The 17,758-nt window shown below is 34.8% G+C and overlaps 1 protein-coding gene across 11 annotated transcripts in view; it reads right to left on the bottom strand.

Moving 5' to 3' along the window:
- EPS8 (EGFR pathway substrate 8, signaling adaptor) overlaps positions 1 to 17,758 on the bottom strand; it is a 194,127-nt gene that overhangs the window by 42,235 nt on the left and 134,134 nt on the right. For 9 of the 11 annotated variants that reach the window (XM_081589150.1, XM_081589145.1, XM_081589146.1 and 6 more), the window contains 9 exons: positions 14,939 to 15,006; positions 13,442 to 13,603; positions 11,527 to 11,676; positions 8,575 to 8,657; positions 7,884 to 8,020; positions 4,366 to 4,439; positions 2,876 to 3,002; positions 1,066 to 1,154; positions 622 to 696 (listed from right to left, as the gene is read on the bottom strand). In XM_081589150.1, the coding sequence (XP_081445276.1) occupies positions 622 to 696; positions 1,066 to 1,154; positions 2,876 to 3,002; positions 4,366 to 4,439; positions 7,884 to 8,020; positions 8,575 to 8,657; positions 11,527 to 11,676; positions 13,442 to 13,603; positions 14,939 to 15,006 (965 nt within the window). Of the gene's footprint in view, positions 1 to 621; positions 697 to 1,065; positions 1,155 to 2,875; positions 3,003 to 4,365; positions 4,440 to 7,883; positions 8,021 to 8,574; positions 8,658 to 11,526; positions 11,677 to 13,441; positions 13,604 to 14,938; positions 15,007 to 16,378; positions 16,430 to 17,758 lie in introns of all 11 variants that reach the window. The other 2 variants (XM_081589143.1, XM_081589144.1) reach the window with 1 other exon arrangement.

Below are 17,758 nucleotides of genomic sequence, written 5' to 3'. Positions count from 1 at the left end.
CAAGACTAATTTCCTTTAGGATGGACTGGTTGGATCTCCTTGCAGTCCAAGGGACTCTCAAGAGTCTTCTCCAACACCACAGTTCAAAAGCACCAATTCTTCAGCACTCAGCTTTCTTTATAGTCCAACTCTCACATCTATACATGACTACTGGAAAAACCATAGCCTTGCCTAATGGACCTTTGTTGGCAAAGTAATGTCTCTGCTTTTTAATATGCTGTCTAGGTTGGTCATAACTTTCCTTCCAAGTAGTAAGCGTCTTTTAATTTCATGGCTGCAGTCACCATCTTCAGTGATTTTAGAGCCCCAAAAATAAAGTCAGCCAGTTTCCACTGTTTCCCCATCTATTTGCCATGAAGTGATGGGACTGGATGCCATGATCTTAGTTTTCTGAATGTTGAGTTTTAAGCCAACTTTTTCACTCTCCTCTTTCACTTTCATCAAGAAGCTCTTTAGTTCTTCTTTTAAGCTTTCAAATTTCACATCATCAATGTCCACAACAGATGCCAAAAGAAATAGTACCCAAGCAAAGCAATGAAGAAAAACTAAATAATCTAGACAGATATGTGAGGTTTAAAAAATGCTAAGAATAATTACTTTCTGAAACTAACAAAATCTTACCATATTTAATGGAGTAAATAAAAAATGAACCAAATCTGCAGCACTAGGATTCTGGATGTGAGATTTCAATTTGGCCTGTAAGATTAAAAAAGCAGGCAAACACATTATCACAATGTAATCAGGCCAAAGACAGACATTCAAAAAGGTTTAACACAGACTCAAAAGAAGAGGTTTTCTTACTAGTTTCACCTTTGGAATCTTAATTAGCAAGCACTGAATTAGATTAGGAGAATTTCATTTTAAAAATTAGAGTCATCCTTTTTTGATCAAGTCTCTTAGATGTACAAGTTTTGCAATCTGCTACTCTAATTAAAGGAAAATAAAAACACATACAAAAAAATCTACAATAACAGTTTAATCTCTTAATATGATCGGGTACATCCTGGCTAGACTCTGATCGGAAGGATTGTTGCTTCTAATCGTACTTAAATAAATTTCACTTACCAGAAGGTTAAATCCATGTTTAAACTTTTGGAAACAGTCAATAAATGCATCAGGAGGTGGAGGTTTTGCCCGCAGTGTTAAAACACCCTCTAAAGAATGAAATAGGAGAAGAGGGTAGATGAGAGCAAAGTGCTAAGAAAACTTATTCAATGAAAAGAAAACATATTTATGTTTGTACAGTTTGATGATCACATCAGATATCATGCTACCTAGTTACCCTCCCACTTCTCATAGACTGACTGTAACAAATTAAGATGACCCAACCTTTGAAATGGATTCCTGTACCCTTAGGCACTACCAGATTACTCATCAGGTTCCATAAATTTATACTGTAGCACTTCTACATGCTAATCACTGTGTTTATCACCGTGAAGACTATAAAAACGTGTAAGCTGTGTAAGTTACACATCCTACTCCTAAGGCCCTAAAAATCCGTAGACGATACGAATCAGATAAGTAATAGAGATGTGTCAACTGAGGCTACAAAGAGACTACAGATGAGGAAGTGTATACTTAAGGATGTTTCCTGGGAAGAGCAGTTTTTAGATGGGATTTCAAAAGTTTGTTCCAGGGCAGTTTGGTAAGAAAAATATCATGGTTGAATAAAAGCAGCACTAGCAAAAACATGGAAAAAGGAAATAGTCTCTACATGAAACAACAAACAGGAAAGCAAAGACACGTGAGAATGGAAAAGTAGATCAAGGTGAGACTGTGAATGACCTTGACCACCAGGGTGAGGAGTTTGACTTACATAAAGCAATAGAACATGGGATTAACAAACTTTGCTGCAGAAAAAATGAAGTAACTGCCTTACAGCTTTAAGAAGAATGTCCTCACAAAACGGAAGACTAGAGGCTTCAAGGTTGCTTAGAAAGCTGGGTAAAAAATGAGGTACCTTGAAGTAGCTGCTGGATATGAAACTGAAAAGCAAAAAAAACTTTGTACAAGAGAGGCTGAAAAAATAAAACCAATGTTGGTTATAAACTAAAGAATGGACTCACAAAAAAATCTATGGTTCTGAATTTGGATGACCAAGAATATGGCATACCCTTTTGTAAAGAGTACAAGAGCAGCAAGTACATCAGAAAGCAATAATACTGAATTTCAGAATATATGAGGTAAAGTATATCCACATATACACTTCTAGAAGACAGGTCTACTGTCATATGCTTATGATGTAGATAGAGCTAGAGAAAGATGTGGAAGTCATGTGTAATCAAAAGAATATTTACTCTTCCCTTATATATTTCAATCTATACCATTTTGTTACAAAATTATAATTTTATGTTATCTTGAGGTCATTTTAAATAACTGAACTGCAGCATATGTAAAAACTGCTTGAAGGTGACCTGAATGTACTGTTTGGAGTTTTGTGATAAAAAATTAAAATCCATTGACATTTTTAACTATTTTAATGAGAAGAGTCAATTCTTTAACAAAGTAACAAGGTTCTATATTTATAGCAAAATAAATTTAAATATGAGAAGAATGGTGCTATGACTTTCTTTAACAGACATTATCATTACAATGACTAACAAAACCTATAGACAGATGGTCACTATTGAATGAGTCTCTAATTAATTTAGGCAGACTGTCTTAGAGTCTTTCTTTACTGTAGCCAACTTGGGACCAAATGGGCTATTCTCCAAGTTTATCGTACTCTCTGCCTACATCACTGGTTCTCTCAAAACCAGAAAAGGGACCTTGGTCTCTGGTCAATGGAGTCCTGTTTAACAACTCTGAAGTGCCAGCTCTGCCTAGCACTGGCATTCTGAATGGTTCTTTAGAAGGTTAAGAAAATCCAACTTACCTCCTGGTCCTTTCTTTTTACCTTTCTTAGCTTTCTTCCTTTTAGAAAGCTCAGAAAATGCTTCAGCTGCTTTTTGGAGTTTTGTGATAAAAAATTCAATGTCATCCAAAATGTGGTTTAAGATTTGCTGAAATTAGAAATTACAGAATAAAATATAAAGTAGAAGAAAACTATTTTTGCCTTAGCTTTACACTGTGAAGGAAAATCAGAAAATTTAAAAGAAAGAAAGACAGAAAGAAAAGAAAAAGGAACACTTCCCACATATAAATTTCAGGTTTATCACTAATTCTAAGAAAAAGTATTCAACGAAGTATTCCTGTGGCTAAAGTCTAACATTTACATTTTTATTTAGTTTTATTTTATTCTATTTTCAATATCATAAAGAAAACTTTCACAATATATATTTAGATTATTAACTATTTTCAATTACTCTAATTTTCTCATTGTGTTCTTCCCACATAAAGTTGGGGGGGATTCTAATAAAACAGTTTGTTATAATAGCACTAGCATTTCAGTTTTTCTAATAAATTTCCCAGTAAAGCAATGACAATATTATTTTTCAGGACTAAGGGTATACAGAATGCTGTGATAACTTAACACACCCATTGATAATCTATAATAATAGGCATTAATAAGAGTTTCTACAGAGTAAAGCAGAATTAATGATGCACTGTGCTTTCACAGATCATGGGATCAACTTCAATTATACTATATATTATATTATATATTATATTAATATATACTGTTTATTATACATACTATAGTCTTTCTCGACTTCCTTTTATGTGTGAAACTTGACATTTTTTTTAAAGACTAAAAACTGAGATTAAATAAGCTTTTGAGTATTAAATAAACCTTTACGTGTTAACAAGTAACACTGTAATATAAAAATTAAATTTCAAACTCCAAAGTCCTTTAAGTATTTGTTTCCAAATAAGCTCAGAACATAAGTAGAGTATAAAAAGCAATTACACTGACATCATATTTTATAATTATGTCACAGGGCAGTGTCATTGTCATTTTGCCAGGAAATTACTATAGAGAGATCAAAATCAATATAGCCTTATCTTTTATAAAGTATTAAAATATACTTATCTACCCTTAAGAAATGCCACAAAACTTTTATCTTTCAGGCATTATAAAACATTTTAGAATAAATTCCAGGAAGACAAACTAAAAAGATATTTTATTTATAGATTACAAACCACAAGAAAAGAAAAATCCCTCAAATCTTGACAATTCAGCTTAAACTCCTTTGAAACCAGTTAATATTCTAGTTCTATCACAGCCATAGTATACTAGTTAAATATTGGCATAAAGGCAAAAACTGTGAAGAAAAAAAAATAATTCAAAGGTCACAGCCACCACTGAAAAGAGAAAATACAGCTTCCACAAAATATCTTTATTTAAATCAACTTAACTTTCCCTGTTACTATTTTTTCTCTAAAAAAAGAAGAAGCCAATGATCTAACGATGACTATTTCACTTACCACATCCCTGTCAATGCGGGCGGCCATCATCTCAGGTGTTTCTTCCTGCTGGTAATAATTTCTCTGTTTCTCAACTAAAGAAAAGAAAATCGTACATCTTTCAACCTGTTGCTTAAGTGATACCAATATAGATAACCAGACATGCAAACTGTCTAGAGAAGAGTGTCACTGGTAAAAGTAAACACCTGCACTGGATAAAAAAATCAAAGCTGTGCTCATCACCCCTGGCCTGTCCCCTCGCCACCACCATCTCTGACACTCATTCCTACCACCACACTTGACAAAGCTGAAGTACCAGCCTTCCATCTGCATGGTATTGATTCACCCTATAACTTCCCCTCTATTGTCTCTCTTCTAAAGTCAGATGCCTGTGGAACCAACCCTAACTTAGTACCCTTTAATTCCTACAGAAGAAAAAATACACACGTTTTTTAAGCACCTATTTCTTAAAAGGGGCCGACTAAGTTCTAAGTTTTAAAGCTCCTCATTCTCATACTTTCTAACATCGTGATAATAGTAAAGCTTTGGGTCTTCTGATAGTAAAGGGCTTCTAATATTCCAGTTGTAATTAAGCTTAAAGCCCACAATGTTGGGCTCATTCTCATTTGAAGCTATATGCTTTAAAAGCACAAATACCTACAAGAATTTGCAAGTTGAAGAACAAAAGTCTCGAGATACTACGTTAGCTCAGCTGGCTATAGCATGATGTTAATCAGTATCATTATCTGAACTCCTTCCAGCTACAAGACTGTTAACACTTTCAATTAACACAGATACTCATTCCAAGATTTCTCAGTAGATGAAATGAAAGAAAAAGGGGTGGATGGAACAGGAGAACTGCATCATTGCTAAATGGAAACACAACTCATGATGGATCTTCATGGCTCATCATGTTCAATACAGAGAACTGCAAAAAATACTGCAAATTGCTATGCCTCCTCTATGCCTAACTTTACCCTTAAATGGAATATTCACCAAAAAAGAAAAAAAAATCATTGAGTCTTACAAAACTTAATCAGTACAATTTCCATATATGAAATCTAGCCAGTTAGCTGCTGTTTTTACATGTAGTTGGCTGCTATCTTGGTTATAGGTACACCAGGCAGCAGTTAAGCTGAAATACAGGTATTAGGAACTCTACTAGGTCCCAAAATATCATTTGGAGGACACAGTGAGAGATATGGAGCATTTCTCAGAGTTTTTCATATTCTGAGGCACTACTAGGAATGCACTGCAATTGCCACTATTCTACAGAGATCTCTTCTGGAGTCAGGGTAGAGCTATGGCTGCATGCGTGCCTGCATGCTATTGTGTCTGACTCTTTGGGGCCTGTGGACTGTAGCCCGCCAGGCTCCTTTGTCCATGGGATTCTCCAGGCAAGAATACTGGTGTGGGTTGCTGTTTGCTCCTCCAAGGGATCTTCCAGACCCAGGAATCAAACCCAGGTCTCCTGCACTGGCAGGCAGATTCTTTACCACTGTGCCGCCTGGGAAGCCTCACGAGCTATGTCAAGGATCCAAAGAAGGAGTCATCCAACCTAAGTCAGCTGGAGCCTTCAGACGGAGCAGAGAGATACTCCTCTTAGAGGGCTTTCAACTACAAAGTGGCCTGGATCCAGGCAGAACCTCATATGGTAAGTGGTGTGTTCTGTTTGACCTAGTAGTAAACTAGAAGTTCTGAAAAGCTTATCTAACTGTAACTTAATAGATGAGACTATACAGAGTACTTTAGACAACATCTAATGAGGGACTTCACTGGTGGCTCAGACTGTAAAGAGTCTGCCTGCAGTGCAGGAGAATGGGATTCGATCCCTGGGTTAGGAAGATCCCCTGGAGAAGGGAATAGCTACCCACTCCAGTATTCTTGCCTGGAGAATCCCATAGACAGAGGAGCCTGGTGGGCTACAGTCCATGGGGTCACAGAGTCGGACATGACTGAGTAACTAACACACACAATGAAGGCTCAGAAATTCCTGGGAATAGATTTTTGCTGTTGTAAATTATAGGTTTGATGGATGTTTTTATAGGTTTATTCAGAATGTCTAAAAAACTTAAGGTGTCTTATCCTTCCTCAACTTCAAGGAAGATCATTTTGACCTCTCTCAAAATAAAACCCACATCTCCTCTACCAAAAGAGTAACAATAGCAAAAATACTCTAAGTACACAAGAAGTAGAAAACACTATAAAATTCCACTTAGCATTTTAAATACAAAGTGGAAATGTATATAAAGTGTTATAAAGTTACAGTAACTAATAATTATCTACTTTATTTTTGAAAGATGGATGCTTCAAAGATTTCTTTCTTTCATCTGTTTGGTAGCTGGGCTTATATGTAAACTGAAAAGAGCTTTAAGGACACAAGAATCTAAATAAAGTGGAAAGTGATTGATAAAATGAACTCAATTAGGCAAAAATGACTACCTACTATAATGTTCCAGGTACTATCATATACATTATTCCCTTTCAGATTCACAGAAACATATGAGTTTAACTCATTCCCATTCTGCAAGTGAGGCATAACTTTTAAGGTCACACAGGTAGATCCCGGGCTTGCCCCAGAGCCTAAATTTTCGTTCACCAGACTCAAAGGACAGTCCAGTATCACTCTTTTGTCAATTAAGTTTTGTAGTTTAACTACACTGCTAGATATTCTCATGAATGATGCTTTACTAGTTAAACAGTAAGTGATTTAAGTAGTCACACTGAACTAGGAGGTAAAAGAATTGACGTTATGGTCTCCATCAAATTCAAACTCACCAGATCACAATTTATTTACCCTTAAAATTAAGAGATTTGACCAAACATATGTTAAGGCATTTTCTAGTTATAAAAATTTCAGATGTAGTGAAACATTCTGACATATAATATATTACACTATGTTCTTTGGTACAGTTATTTGTTTTAAAGAATATCAAGGCAAAATGACAGTACAGACATAGGACCCACTGGGTAAATTTACATGATGGTGAACGCAATTTAGCCCTTTTCCACCTCCCTATCCCCTGTCCTGACATCCTGCCCTTGTAAACATGAACAGTTTGTCCAAGAGAGGACAGTGGTAAGATAACAGTAATGGAAAGAACTTTGAAGCATTATCATTAAAAAATATTGATCTAAATTATGTTAAATATTAAAATATTTAATTTATATTAACATATTATATTGAATATAATATATTATATTAAGGATAATATATTATATTTAAATATGTTTTATAATATTAAGTATATTAAAATATTCTATAATCATTCTTTTAATTGTTAATTGAGTCAAACTCCCTCTTTGAGTGCTTTAAAAAGAAAAGACTCTAACACTAGATTTATTAAAAGACTGGTTTTAACTCTTAAGAGACAATAATCTTACAAAGCCCAAGGTTTAACTTTCCTTTATGTAAGATGTATTTTTACAAAACTAACCTCAAGTTTCAGCTTAGAAATCAGCATCAGAGGCTGAAAGCAAGAACTGGGTCACAACTCAAAGTAAATGTTCAATAAATACCAATCCCTGGAAGTACTCACAGTCTCCTTGGTCAGCTGCCAATGCGGACCAGGCTGCCACCCGACTCCTAACGTCCACCTGGGTCACAGTGCCAGGTGGCACGGGGGCAGGAGCTTTGGGTGGAGGTGGTATACCAGGGTCTGCTTTGGAAATCATCCTGAAAACAGATGAAAAAAAACTGAATTTTTACCATCTTTATTTCTATAACACATCAGTTCTCTCACTTTTATGTATTAGTTCTTTAACCTCAAGAACTATGCCTTGGGGTAGAAAAACAAGGATTTCTTAACCATTCCATATTATGTATATTTATAAATGTATATGAAAACTATAGAACATTTTCAGTTCAGCTGAAAACCAGGTTTAACATATTTTTCTGGGTCTCCTATGATTTGCAAAGGGTGTTAACCAAACTAGAGTCCTAATATCTATTTATATTCCCTTAGGCTATCTTCCCTTAAAATGCCACTCTTTTGTTCATGAGTCTCTAGAACAACAGAAGTGGGAGAAGCCATACCAGAGAAATACCAGAATTATGGAGAGAAAAGCCACATGTGCACACACACACACACCAGCCACCTTGGAAAAGCAAATGAGTTGAGATTACAGACTGTAATCTGTAAAACATGGTAATATACCTTTGCTGAAAATATTTTAATTTTTAAAGAAAAAATGACTCAAATAGCCCTTAATTTCTTTGAATGTTTTTACCTCAAGACATCAAGCCGCCTCTTCTGCTTCCCTCCTTTACTGTCACTGATTGCACTCTCAATGTCTTCACTAATTAGGTTTGCCTGCAATGAAAGACAAGTTGCCTGGGAGGTTATGGATTTCTTTATCTTGGTATGTAGGTTAAAACAGAAAGAGGGATTATGTTCGCTGCCCAAATCAATAAATGTCTTGATGCAAAAGAAAAGTGACTTTTTAAAAAATCTGCTTTTGAAACAGAACACTTGTAGTTTTTTTCAGCGAACTTTGTAATGAAAGGATTCAAAAATGGAAGGAATTTTTAAAGATTATTTCATCCAGACTCCTTTAATTAAAAAAAAAAGCTACACTTGTATAAAAGCAAAGAGAAAAAGGATTTGCATATGTTGAAAGTATAATCACATGCTGAAAATGTAACTGGGTTAATACCTCTGCCTGGGAAGAGGTGAAGGAATCGGAAGTACCAGCATATACAGCAGCATCCCTCCCCTCTCCCATCCTCACCATCCACCGGGCACCCATTAACCGTGGACATACATCACTCAGTTCCAGCAGAGCCACTCCCCCAGTTTAAGACAGCCCCAAGTCATCACTGGGTGGACCGCAACACTTGGCTGTAACCCTTGTGATAACCCTTTTATTCTGTCATTTCAGGTTAATAAAATTTAGCTTTCTCCAAAGGAATGATGTTTCTGATACTCTTTCAACAAGAGCATTTGAATGTCTGATGTGGTTTTCTTGGGAACCAATGTGAGATTAGCAGCTAAGAAGTTTGTTTGGTTCTGAAGTTTATTTATAGCCAGTGATTATTACTGTATATTACATTCTTGCTGGGATATATTCATCTCCTATTTTGTGTCTGCTTGTTCTCTGTAATTATGTATGCTTTCCTGAAATACACACACACACTCACACACATTGTTCTTTAGTCACTAAATCGTGTCTGACTCTTTGCAACCTCGTGGACTGCAGGCTGCCAGGCTCCTCTGTCCATGGCATTTCCCAGGCAAGAATACTGGAGTGGCTTGCCATTTCCTTCTCCGGGGGATCTTCTTGACCCAGGGATCAAACCTGCATCTCCTATATCGGCAGGAGGATTCTTTTACCATGGGGCCACCAGGAATGCTCCCATAAACACACATACATACATAGTTATATATTATACTCTTTACCATAGGCATAGGTAATCATAACGTTTTAGAAGTGAGGCAACAGTTAAAGATCATATAATCTGTTCTTGTTTTATAATTAGTAAAACTGAGGAATACTCATATGATGACTTGGCCTAGGTCACACAACTAATAAATGGGAATGCTAATGCGTCCTAGTCCAGCTTCACTTGGGTAAGAACATCCTAGTTTCAGGAAGACACTACAAACATCATGCCAAAGGCTTTCTATTATGTGAGGAAATAAAATTGAAGATGTCTAGGAATCCTGAATTTCCTATGGGCAGGGTGTGGAGTTGGCTATCATATTTCCAAGAAAAAATTTATACTGAGGTGGGCAGGAGCATTGTATAAAGTTCCATGATAAAGAAAGGTTAAAACTCAAAAGGGAAGTTGCAAGACGACCCATATAAAAGAAACTACATATTTCATTGCATTTATATTTCTAATGCGGCAAGGAAAAAATCCATCCTAAATGTGGAATATGGCACCAGTGAGTACATTCATAGAGCTGTGTGGTGGTACTTGAGCTTTTAATCAGGACAAAACAGCATTCAGTAAATCTGTTTTGGACCCATTGATATCATCATGCCCCAACAAATAAAACAAGCTCTTTATCCTCAAAAACTGGAATCCAGAAACTTCACTCAGTCCAATAACAGTTTCCAGGGAGAGATTTTCGAGCACTGAGACATAGCAGATTTAAAATGTCTTTAAGCATAGCTCTCTGTGTTTAAAATGTTTGAATTAAATTTCACTGTTTTCAGAGTAAAATATCCATCTTAATCCTTACTGATGTAACAAATCTAACCTTGCAAAAAAAATTAATGCATTTTATGACTTTCCAAAGGCAACATATGAGAGTTGGATAAACTTATACAAATTATCTATTGCCACAATTTAAGATTTTTAGAAAGCCATTTATGACATAAATTGAAATAAAAAGAAAATTATTAAATAGAATATTTATAGTCAATCTTAATTTACCTATCATATTTTCATGTCAAAGAATTACAGAAAAGATCAAATGACACTTTATGCTAATCTCCCAACATTTCTTTATAAGGAAAAGAATGCCTGTATATATCAAGTGATAAATCACTGTCTTGGCAAAGCAAAAATCAACTCAACTAAAAATGATTTCCCTTTTAGAGAAATCAACTCATGAAATAAAGATTCAAGGTTGCAGATAAATTCTAATGTCCAATAAAGCATCACAAATTATAATCATTTGAAAATTACAGTGTACTTTGAAATATAAATCTTCAGGATATGGCATATTATTACTAGTAACTATGCTCAACTCTTTTCACATTATGATTTGGGGATTACATAACTTGAGCAATTATTCAAGTCAAATAATTGAACAGTAACCCTTAATCAATACAATGGAAAATGTCCAAGCGCTTCATTGCTATAACCCATACTATGTGATCGGTGCCAGAATAAATCAGCATAAGACAGAATAAAACAGATGACATGGTTATTGTCTGTGAAGCATGATTTTTGAAGAATCAATCTAAATTATAAGTCCAAGTCCTTCAGTGAAGAATTTAATGTATTATCCATACTTTTTTAAAAATAAACAGAATGCATCTGATTTTTTAAATAACACTCAATCTTCTCTTTATTTACTTAGTCTAAAAACCCTAGGGAAGATACTGAGGTGTTTTCCTTACAAAACTGTAAGAAACTAAAATCTAGTACCTAGTAGCCATATGATTGAAGGAGGTAATCAAAAGCTAAAACATCTGCTTAAAGGGAGAGAAAATTCTCCAGTCTTTTACCTTAATCTCATCACACTGGAAAAGATGAAGGTCTGGCTTGCTCTGGGTTGGCTCTTTGCACACCAGGGCAAGAATCGAATCATAGCTACATGAATGCATCACAGCTTGGCAATGCTGAATGGTGGTCAAAGGAAAATTCTCCAATTCATTCTAAAAAGCAAAAATACAACTTGCCTTACTTTTCATTGGATATATAAAACCTACTCCACAAAGAGCTCTAGGCATCATACCAATAATTTTTAAAGTATGAAAACCACACTGACAATGAACACTAGTAAACACAGAAAATATGGAGGATGAGTAGGTACAAGGAGATAGCAAAGACACCATCCTGGGCTAGAGGAGGAGTGAGAGAAAGAGCAAAAAGATGGAAATATTTAATAAAGGAATGTGGTCCTGTTCTTAATAAACAGAAGAAAACCTGAAATTAGCAGTACTGATTTCCTAAGATTATGGGATAGAGAGGATGCCTTTAAGAGAAAAATAGGTAAACTGAGGCCTCTTTCCAAAGTTTTTCTCCATCTTACCTGGTATTCTTTTCCCTGTGGCTCCATAATATCAAGGTTTTGCTATGTTTTGTTTTTACCTGAATATTATAGTCATACTCTTAGTTTTTATCTTCAGTAGGCACAAATGTTAAGCTAAGAATAATACATCATTTGTACACTTTTTATTTCAGTGAATCTCTTGGATGGAAAAATTCACTATGTAAGTTTTTCCAGCCAAAAATGTCAAACATCAGGGTTAGAAGAATCTTGCTAAAAAATACATTCTTTGAAATGATTAAGCTATTTGGTCATATGAAATTGAATAGTCTCTAACCAATAAAAAGGCATGCCAATAAGACTTTGATAGACCAAATAATTACTTCTGAAACAAATGAATTTTCTGTTCATAATAATAATGAATTCTTTGTTAATGAGATACATTTAAGGTGGTTATCCTAACATGAATGGCCTTACACAAATAGCAAGCAGTGTCATGATGTAATTGATGGGAGAAATGGTGGCTTTTCATAAGTAAACAAAATCCAATATCCCTGATAACTGGAACATAAAAAAAAACAATAACTTTTATTACAGACAGCACATATACACAGGCATCACACCATAAATTTATTCTAAGCCCTCATTCCTTGAGACCCAGAAAAGGTGAAACAAAAAATGCAGATCCCATGAAAACAGAATGTGATTTCTAGGCCACACCAGGGAGATAACAATTTTTTTTCAAAATAAATTAAATAATATCCCTTCTCTATAACTACTTGAAACTAGGAGGATTAGAGAAGCTTCTGGGTGTTATTCTCTCACATAATGCAATGGATGAGATGAAAGAAAGGGCAAATTTTATACCCTACTCCTATCAGAAGACTTTAACATGATCACAAAAGTTGTTTTCTTTATCTTAGCAACTCAAATGCCTACTCGGTGATGGAGCTCAGAAAAGGCCTCTTTTAAGAGCTCCAGCATCTTACCTGACTACCTGTGTGAAAGAAAGGTACCCAGTGTCGACCTGGTGGAATTTGAGGCACATACACACAAACTCCTTCATCACAATTCACTCACTGGGGTTCAAACCACAATACTTGGATATGGCTTGGCCTAGCATATAATTAACATATGTATTAAAGAATAGTGCCCTATAGGGGCTTTAGTTTAGTGCTATGCATTTTTTCCTCACTTCTTCCATATCATCATATATGGTTAAAGAAACATTGTATCCCTCTATTTCTAGTTTAAAACATGATTTTGCATGCATAAAGTATATGGAGAAGGACATTTTTCCTTCAAATTCACTGACAAGAGTATTTTATGGTGCCAAATATTTATCCATTTTCAAACAATCTGACCTAATGCGAACATAAATATTTTTAGACTTTCTTGAAAATAAAATAGTATATATTTTTCAAACTTGCCTTTGATTCTAAATCAATCAGGCTCACAGCTTTCTCATCCACCTGAAGAATCATATCTTGAGTCCATACTTTGCCCTTGGCATCGAGCAATTTCAGCTTCCTTATTCCATCATCAACAGTTATCATAGCATCTTTCCGATCCAGAACAAAAGTGGTCAAGTGCTTATGATTGAAAAAAAGAAAAAACATAACATACATAGCCTCTTAGTAAACATTTTCCCCTCAAAATTGTAAAGTTAACCTAACTGAAGTCAGCTAGTAGAGGGGAAAGACAAAGAATGGGTTGGTCAAAAAGTTCATTCAGGATTTTCACACCTCTTATGTGAAAACCCAAATGAAGTTTTTCACCAACAAAATACAAAGTACTTTAGAACTTCATGGGAACCTTACTGGGATAATAAAGTCAAAACAGGTTTTTGATGAGTAGAGGAAATGATGCCTTGAATCTTAAAATATCTAAATCTGTTTAATACTGAGCCTTGTTGCACTAGACAAACATGAGAAAAACAAACTTTAAACAGCTTAAATAATATGTTATTTATTTAATCCATTTTATTCCATCTTGGTTATTTAAATGTTGAACAACAGAAGGCAGTCTACAAACCAGCCTGAAAACTATAGATACTGGTAGTTGAGAGCAGGAACAGCAATTCTAGTTTGCAACAACTGTCAAACTTTTCACTCCACTGAAACAAAACTTTAAATTTCATTAAGCATGCTTGAGGAAATAGAAACCTAAAAACAGGAGCAATTTAAAAATTATTCCCAAGTTCAATATTTTCTATTATAATAAGCAAAGTTCACCCAAATAGACTCCAATTAAGAGCAAGTATCTTAAAAGACAGCAATGCTGCTGCTGCTGCTAAGTCGCTTCAGTCGTGCCCGACTCTGTGCGACCCCATAGATGGCAGCCCACCAGGCTCCGCCATCCCTGGGATTCTCCAGGCAAGAACACTGGAGTGGGTTGCCATTTCCTTCTCCAGTGCATGAAAGGGAAAAGTGGAAGTGAAGTAGCTCAGTCGTGTCCGACTTTTAGCGACCCCACGGACTGTAGCCTACCAGGCTCCTCCATCCGTGGGATTTTCCAGGCAAGAGTACTGGAGTGGGGTGCCATTGCCTTCTCCAAAAGACAGCAATAGAGGGAAAATTAAAAAAAAGAGACCATTGTTTAAACAGAACTTGTAATAACTTTAGACAAAACCATCAAGGCTTATTTCAAGAAGATTCCATAATACAAAATAGAAGTCTTTATTCTGTTTTTAACCAAAAAAAAGGCTGATAATGATAAATGAGTAGTTATTTTAATTTATTCTCCATGAAAACAGATTAACTAGATACATTTATATTTAACACCTGTTTTAAAAAAATCTAACAGAAAAATTTCAACCCAATTTACAACATCATAGACATGAAATAAAACATCGCTCTGATTTTACTACCAATTTTTATGCCCTTCAAGCTTCATTCTACATTGTAGCAAACATCAAAGCATCTTACTTCAACGCGGTATTGGGATATATCTGACACACTGCTGACACTGTCCCGTGCATAATTCTTCCTTTGTTCTGAAAAAGAAGTTTAAAAAGCTGTTATTTACCCATCAATAGGCTGAAGTTCATATAGCAGTGTCTCGTGGCCATCTCTGAAACTAGTCTATCTCATATATAAGTACAGTAGTTGACAAGTCACCATTGTGTGGTTATCTGAAAATACTCATTATTCATATTCAATGAAAAAGCCATGGAAAAGCTTACATGAAATGCAAAAATGATCTGACCAACATAAATGATCATAATCCCAAAAGTTAACAAGATTATTCATGTGTAAGGAAAAAATTTATTTCATCTATAAAGATGTTATTAATCAGGGACGTCCTCTTGACCAGAAAAGAGAAAAATCTGGCTTGTAAATTTTATCTTCTAATGCACTGAGAACAAAATGGAACTGCAAATACTGTCACGGATACTGTATTATATGAGTTAGACTACATTATTAAAATAATAGATACTACAAAGGCACACATTTCACCATATCCACACTAGGGAGCAGGTTAGAGGAGATTCAAAACATGATTCAATCACAGTCAATGCCATTTAACTCTAATAATATTCACACATCTATAGAACACAAATGTGATACTCAGAATTGTAGGTATAAGCTGTTAGAAAAAAATAAGAAAGTTAGGTAGAAAGTTACTGTATCAACTATATAAAAAGCAAAAAGCAACCTTGTTTTTCATTTGCAAAATGCTGCAAAACCAAAATAAAATATGTGATGACAATATTTTGTACTTGTTGCTTTCTAATCAAGCAACTTGATCATTTGTAAATTTGGGGTTGCCCGATTTTTTTCCCTATGGTGAAAAAAAACTCTAATGGGAAGCAGAAAAATTTGGATTATCACTTTTGTCTCTTGTCACTAAGTTGGAAAATGACTTTGGCAAAACTCTGCATTTCAGCACCCTTATCGTAAATACAAGGGTTAAATAAACTCAAGTTTCAAGATTCCTACAGCATTAAAATTTATTCTCTCTCTCTGCCTCTGTCTCTACCTCTCTCACATAAACACACCTTAGCTTTCCTAATAACCATGTTTTTATCCAAATATAAACCTGTTTGTTTTAGGTAATACAGAAATTTTCTGATTTTGCTACAACAGAAGTTGAAAAGTTCTGCTGAACATAAAAGCAAAGTAAGTACAAAAATACTAACTCAGAAAGTTAATACATAGGATTTTTTAAAACGATAACTTTTGGTTTCACAATACCTATGAAAGTTGCAACTTTTCATTTACATTTTTCTTAAAGCTTAGGTGAGAATATAAATATGCCTTTTATTACATCACTCTGATATTATTCCAATACATTCTGTTTTTGCTTTTGCAGCATGAAATTTATTAACTAAAAATGAGCACACTATACCATGCAGCATCTGCTACCTTTCTTTTTTTGTTTGGATGATGATCTGAAGAAGTATGATCCATCTGGTCCTACCAAAACAATGTCACCGAAAAGAAACATCTGATTTCACCTTAAATTTTCTATTCCAGTATGACAAAACATAAACCTTAATTTACACCTTTTTAAGAGTGAACAACCATAATTTTTCTGATTATTAGCCAAGGATTAATCAATGTGAAATATGAACAAATGGATACTTGATGATAACTCTTAACCCATGATAACTCTTAAAAAGTCAATATTTAATTCAGGGACACATCTGAGAAAAGCACTTTTAGAAAGAATCAGTATTTCAGAATCACCGGTTCATCATATTCTAACACAATTCTCCATGCCCAGCTCAGAACATGAGGGCAGTTCTGTTTCCTTTTGTCTGGCCTCAGGACCATAAAAGAAATGGCAGCGGTTGCCATGGTCTCCAATATTGATATGGCAACCCTGGGATGTTCAAATGCTTGACTGAGTTTTTCAGTTAAATGAATGGCAAACACAGTTGAAGACAAAAACTATTAGATGTTTTGTAACTAAATATTCTCATTATGAAACAATAAAACTTTGTTTCCCCAAATTTCCTAACACAGTTTCTCAATCCTACAGAAAAATACTTTACAAAAGTAAAAAACATTGTTTGATAGCATTCATAAACAGTATGATGTTAACTGAAACGTACCATTTCTAATATTCTAAATTAAGGATCCATTGTAGGAATTCCTAAGCTCTTTCTCTCCAGTGTTATACAATAAATAAGATGTATGTGTTACAAGAAATCACCTTTTAAAAATCCTAAAAATGTATAAATGCCATAAAATGGATTTATAAATAAACTAGTAGTTTCAGTGGTTTAAGTCAATGAAGAAAAGTTACTATGAACATTTTAATAGGAAATTTTGAAATAAAGCTCCTAAAAGGCAATTAGAATAACATTTATTTTTTAAGAAAATCATATGTACTCTCAAGTACAGCTGTAAGTAGTAGTTATGCTCCTAAGCCTGAAATATCTCACCCAGAGCTCTAAAACAGTATGGAAAGCCTCAATAAAGTCGCCATGATACTTAAGATAAAGTCTCTATTGAGGTTCATCACTTTCTCTAAGAAATGGTTCTCAACCTCGGCTGCATGTTAGAAAATGAACTTTAAAAAACACTGCACGCCCTCCCCCACCCACACTGCATAGCCCATGATTCTAATGTAGTTGGTCTAGGATGCAGTCTGAGCATTGGGCTTTGTAAAAGCTCTCCAGGAAATTCTAATTTTTTTCATTCTAATTCCAAGGTTGGAAACTACTATTCCAAAATCAGTACAAAGGTCAACTCAACTACCACCTCCTAAGTTGAAATTTTTTTCTTTCCAAATTAAGA

This window comes from Giraffa tippelskirchi, chromosome 4, assembly GCF_054371585.1.
Source record: "Giraffa tippelskirchi isolate mGirTip1 chromosome 4, T2T-mGirTip1v1.2.pri, whole genome shotgun sequence".
Classification (NCBI taxonomy): Eukaryota; Metazoa; Chordata; class Mammalia; order Artiodactyla; family Giraffidae; genus Giraffa; species Giraffa tippelskirchi.
This window is presented reverse-complemented; position numbering and strand designations above follow the sequence as displayed.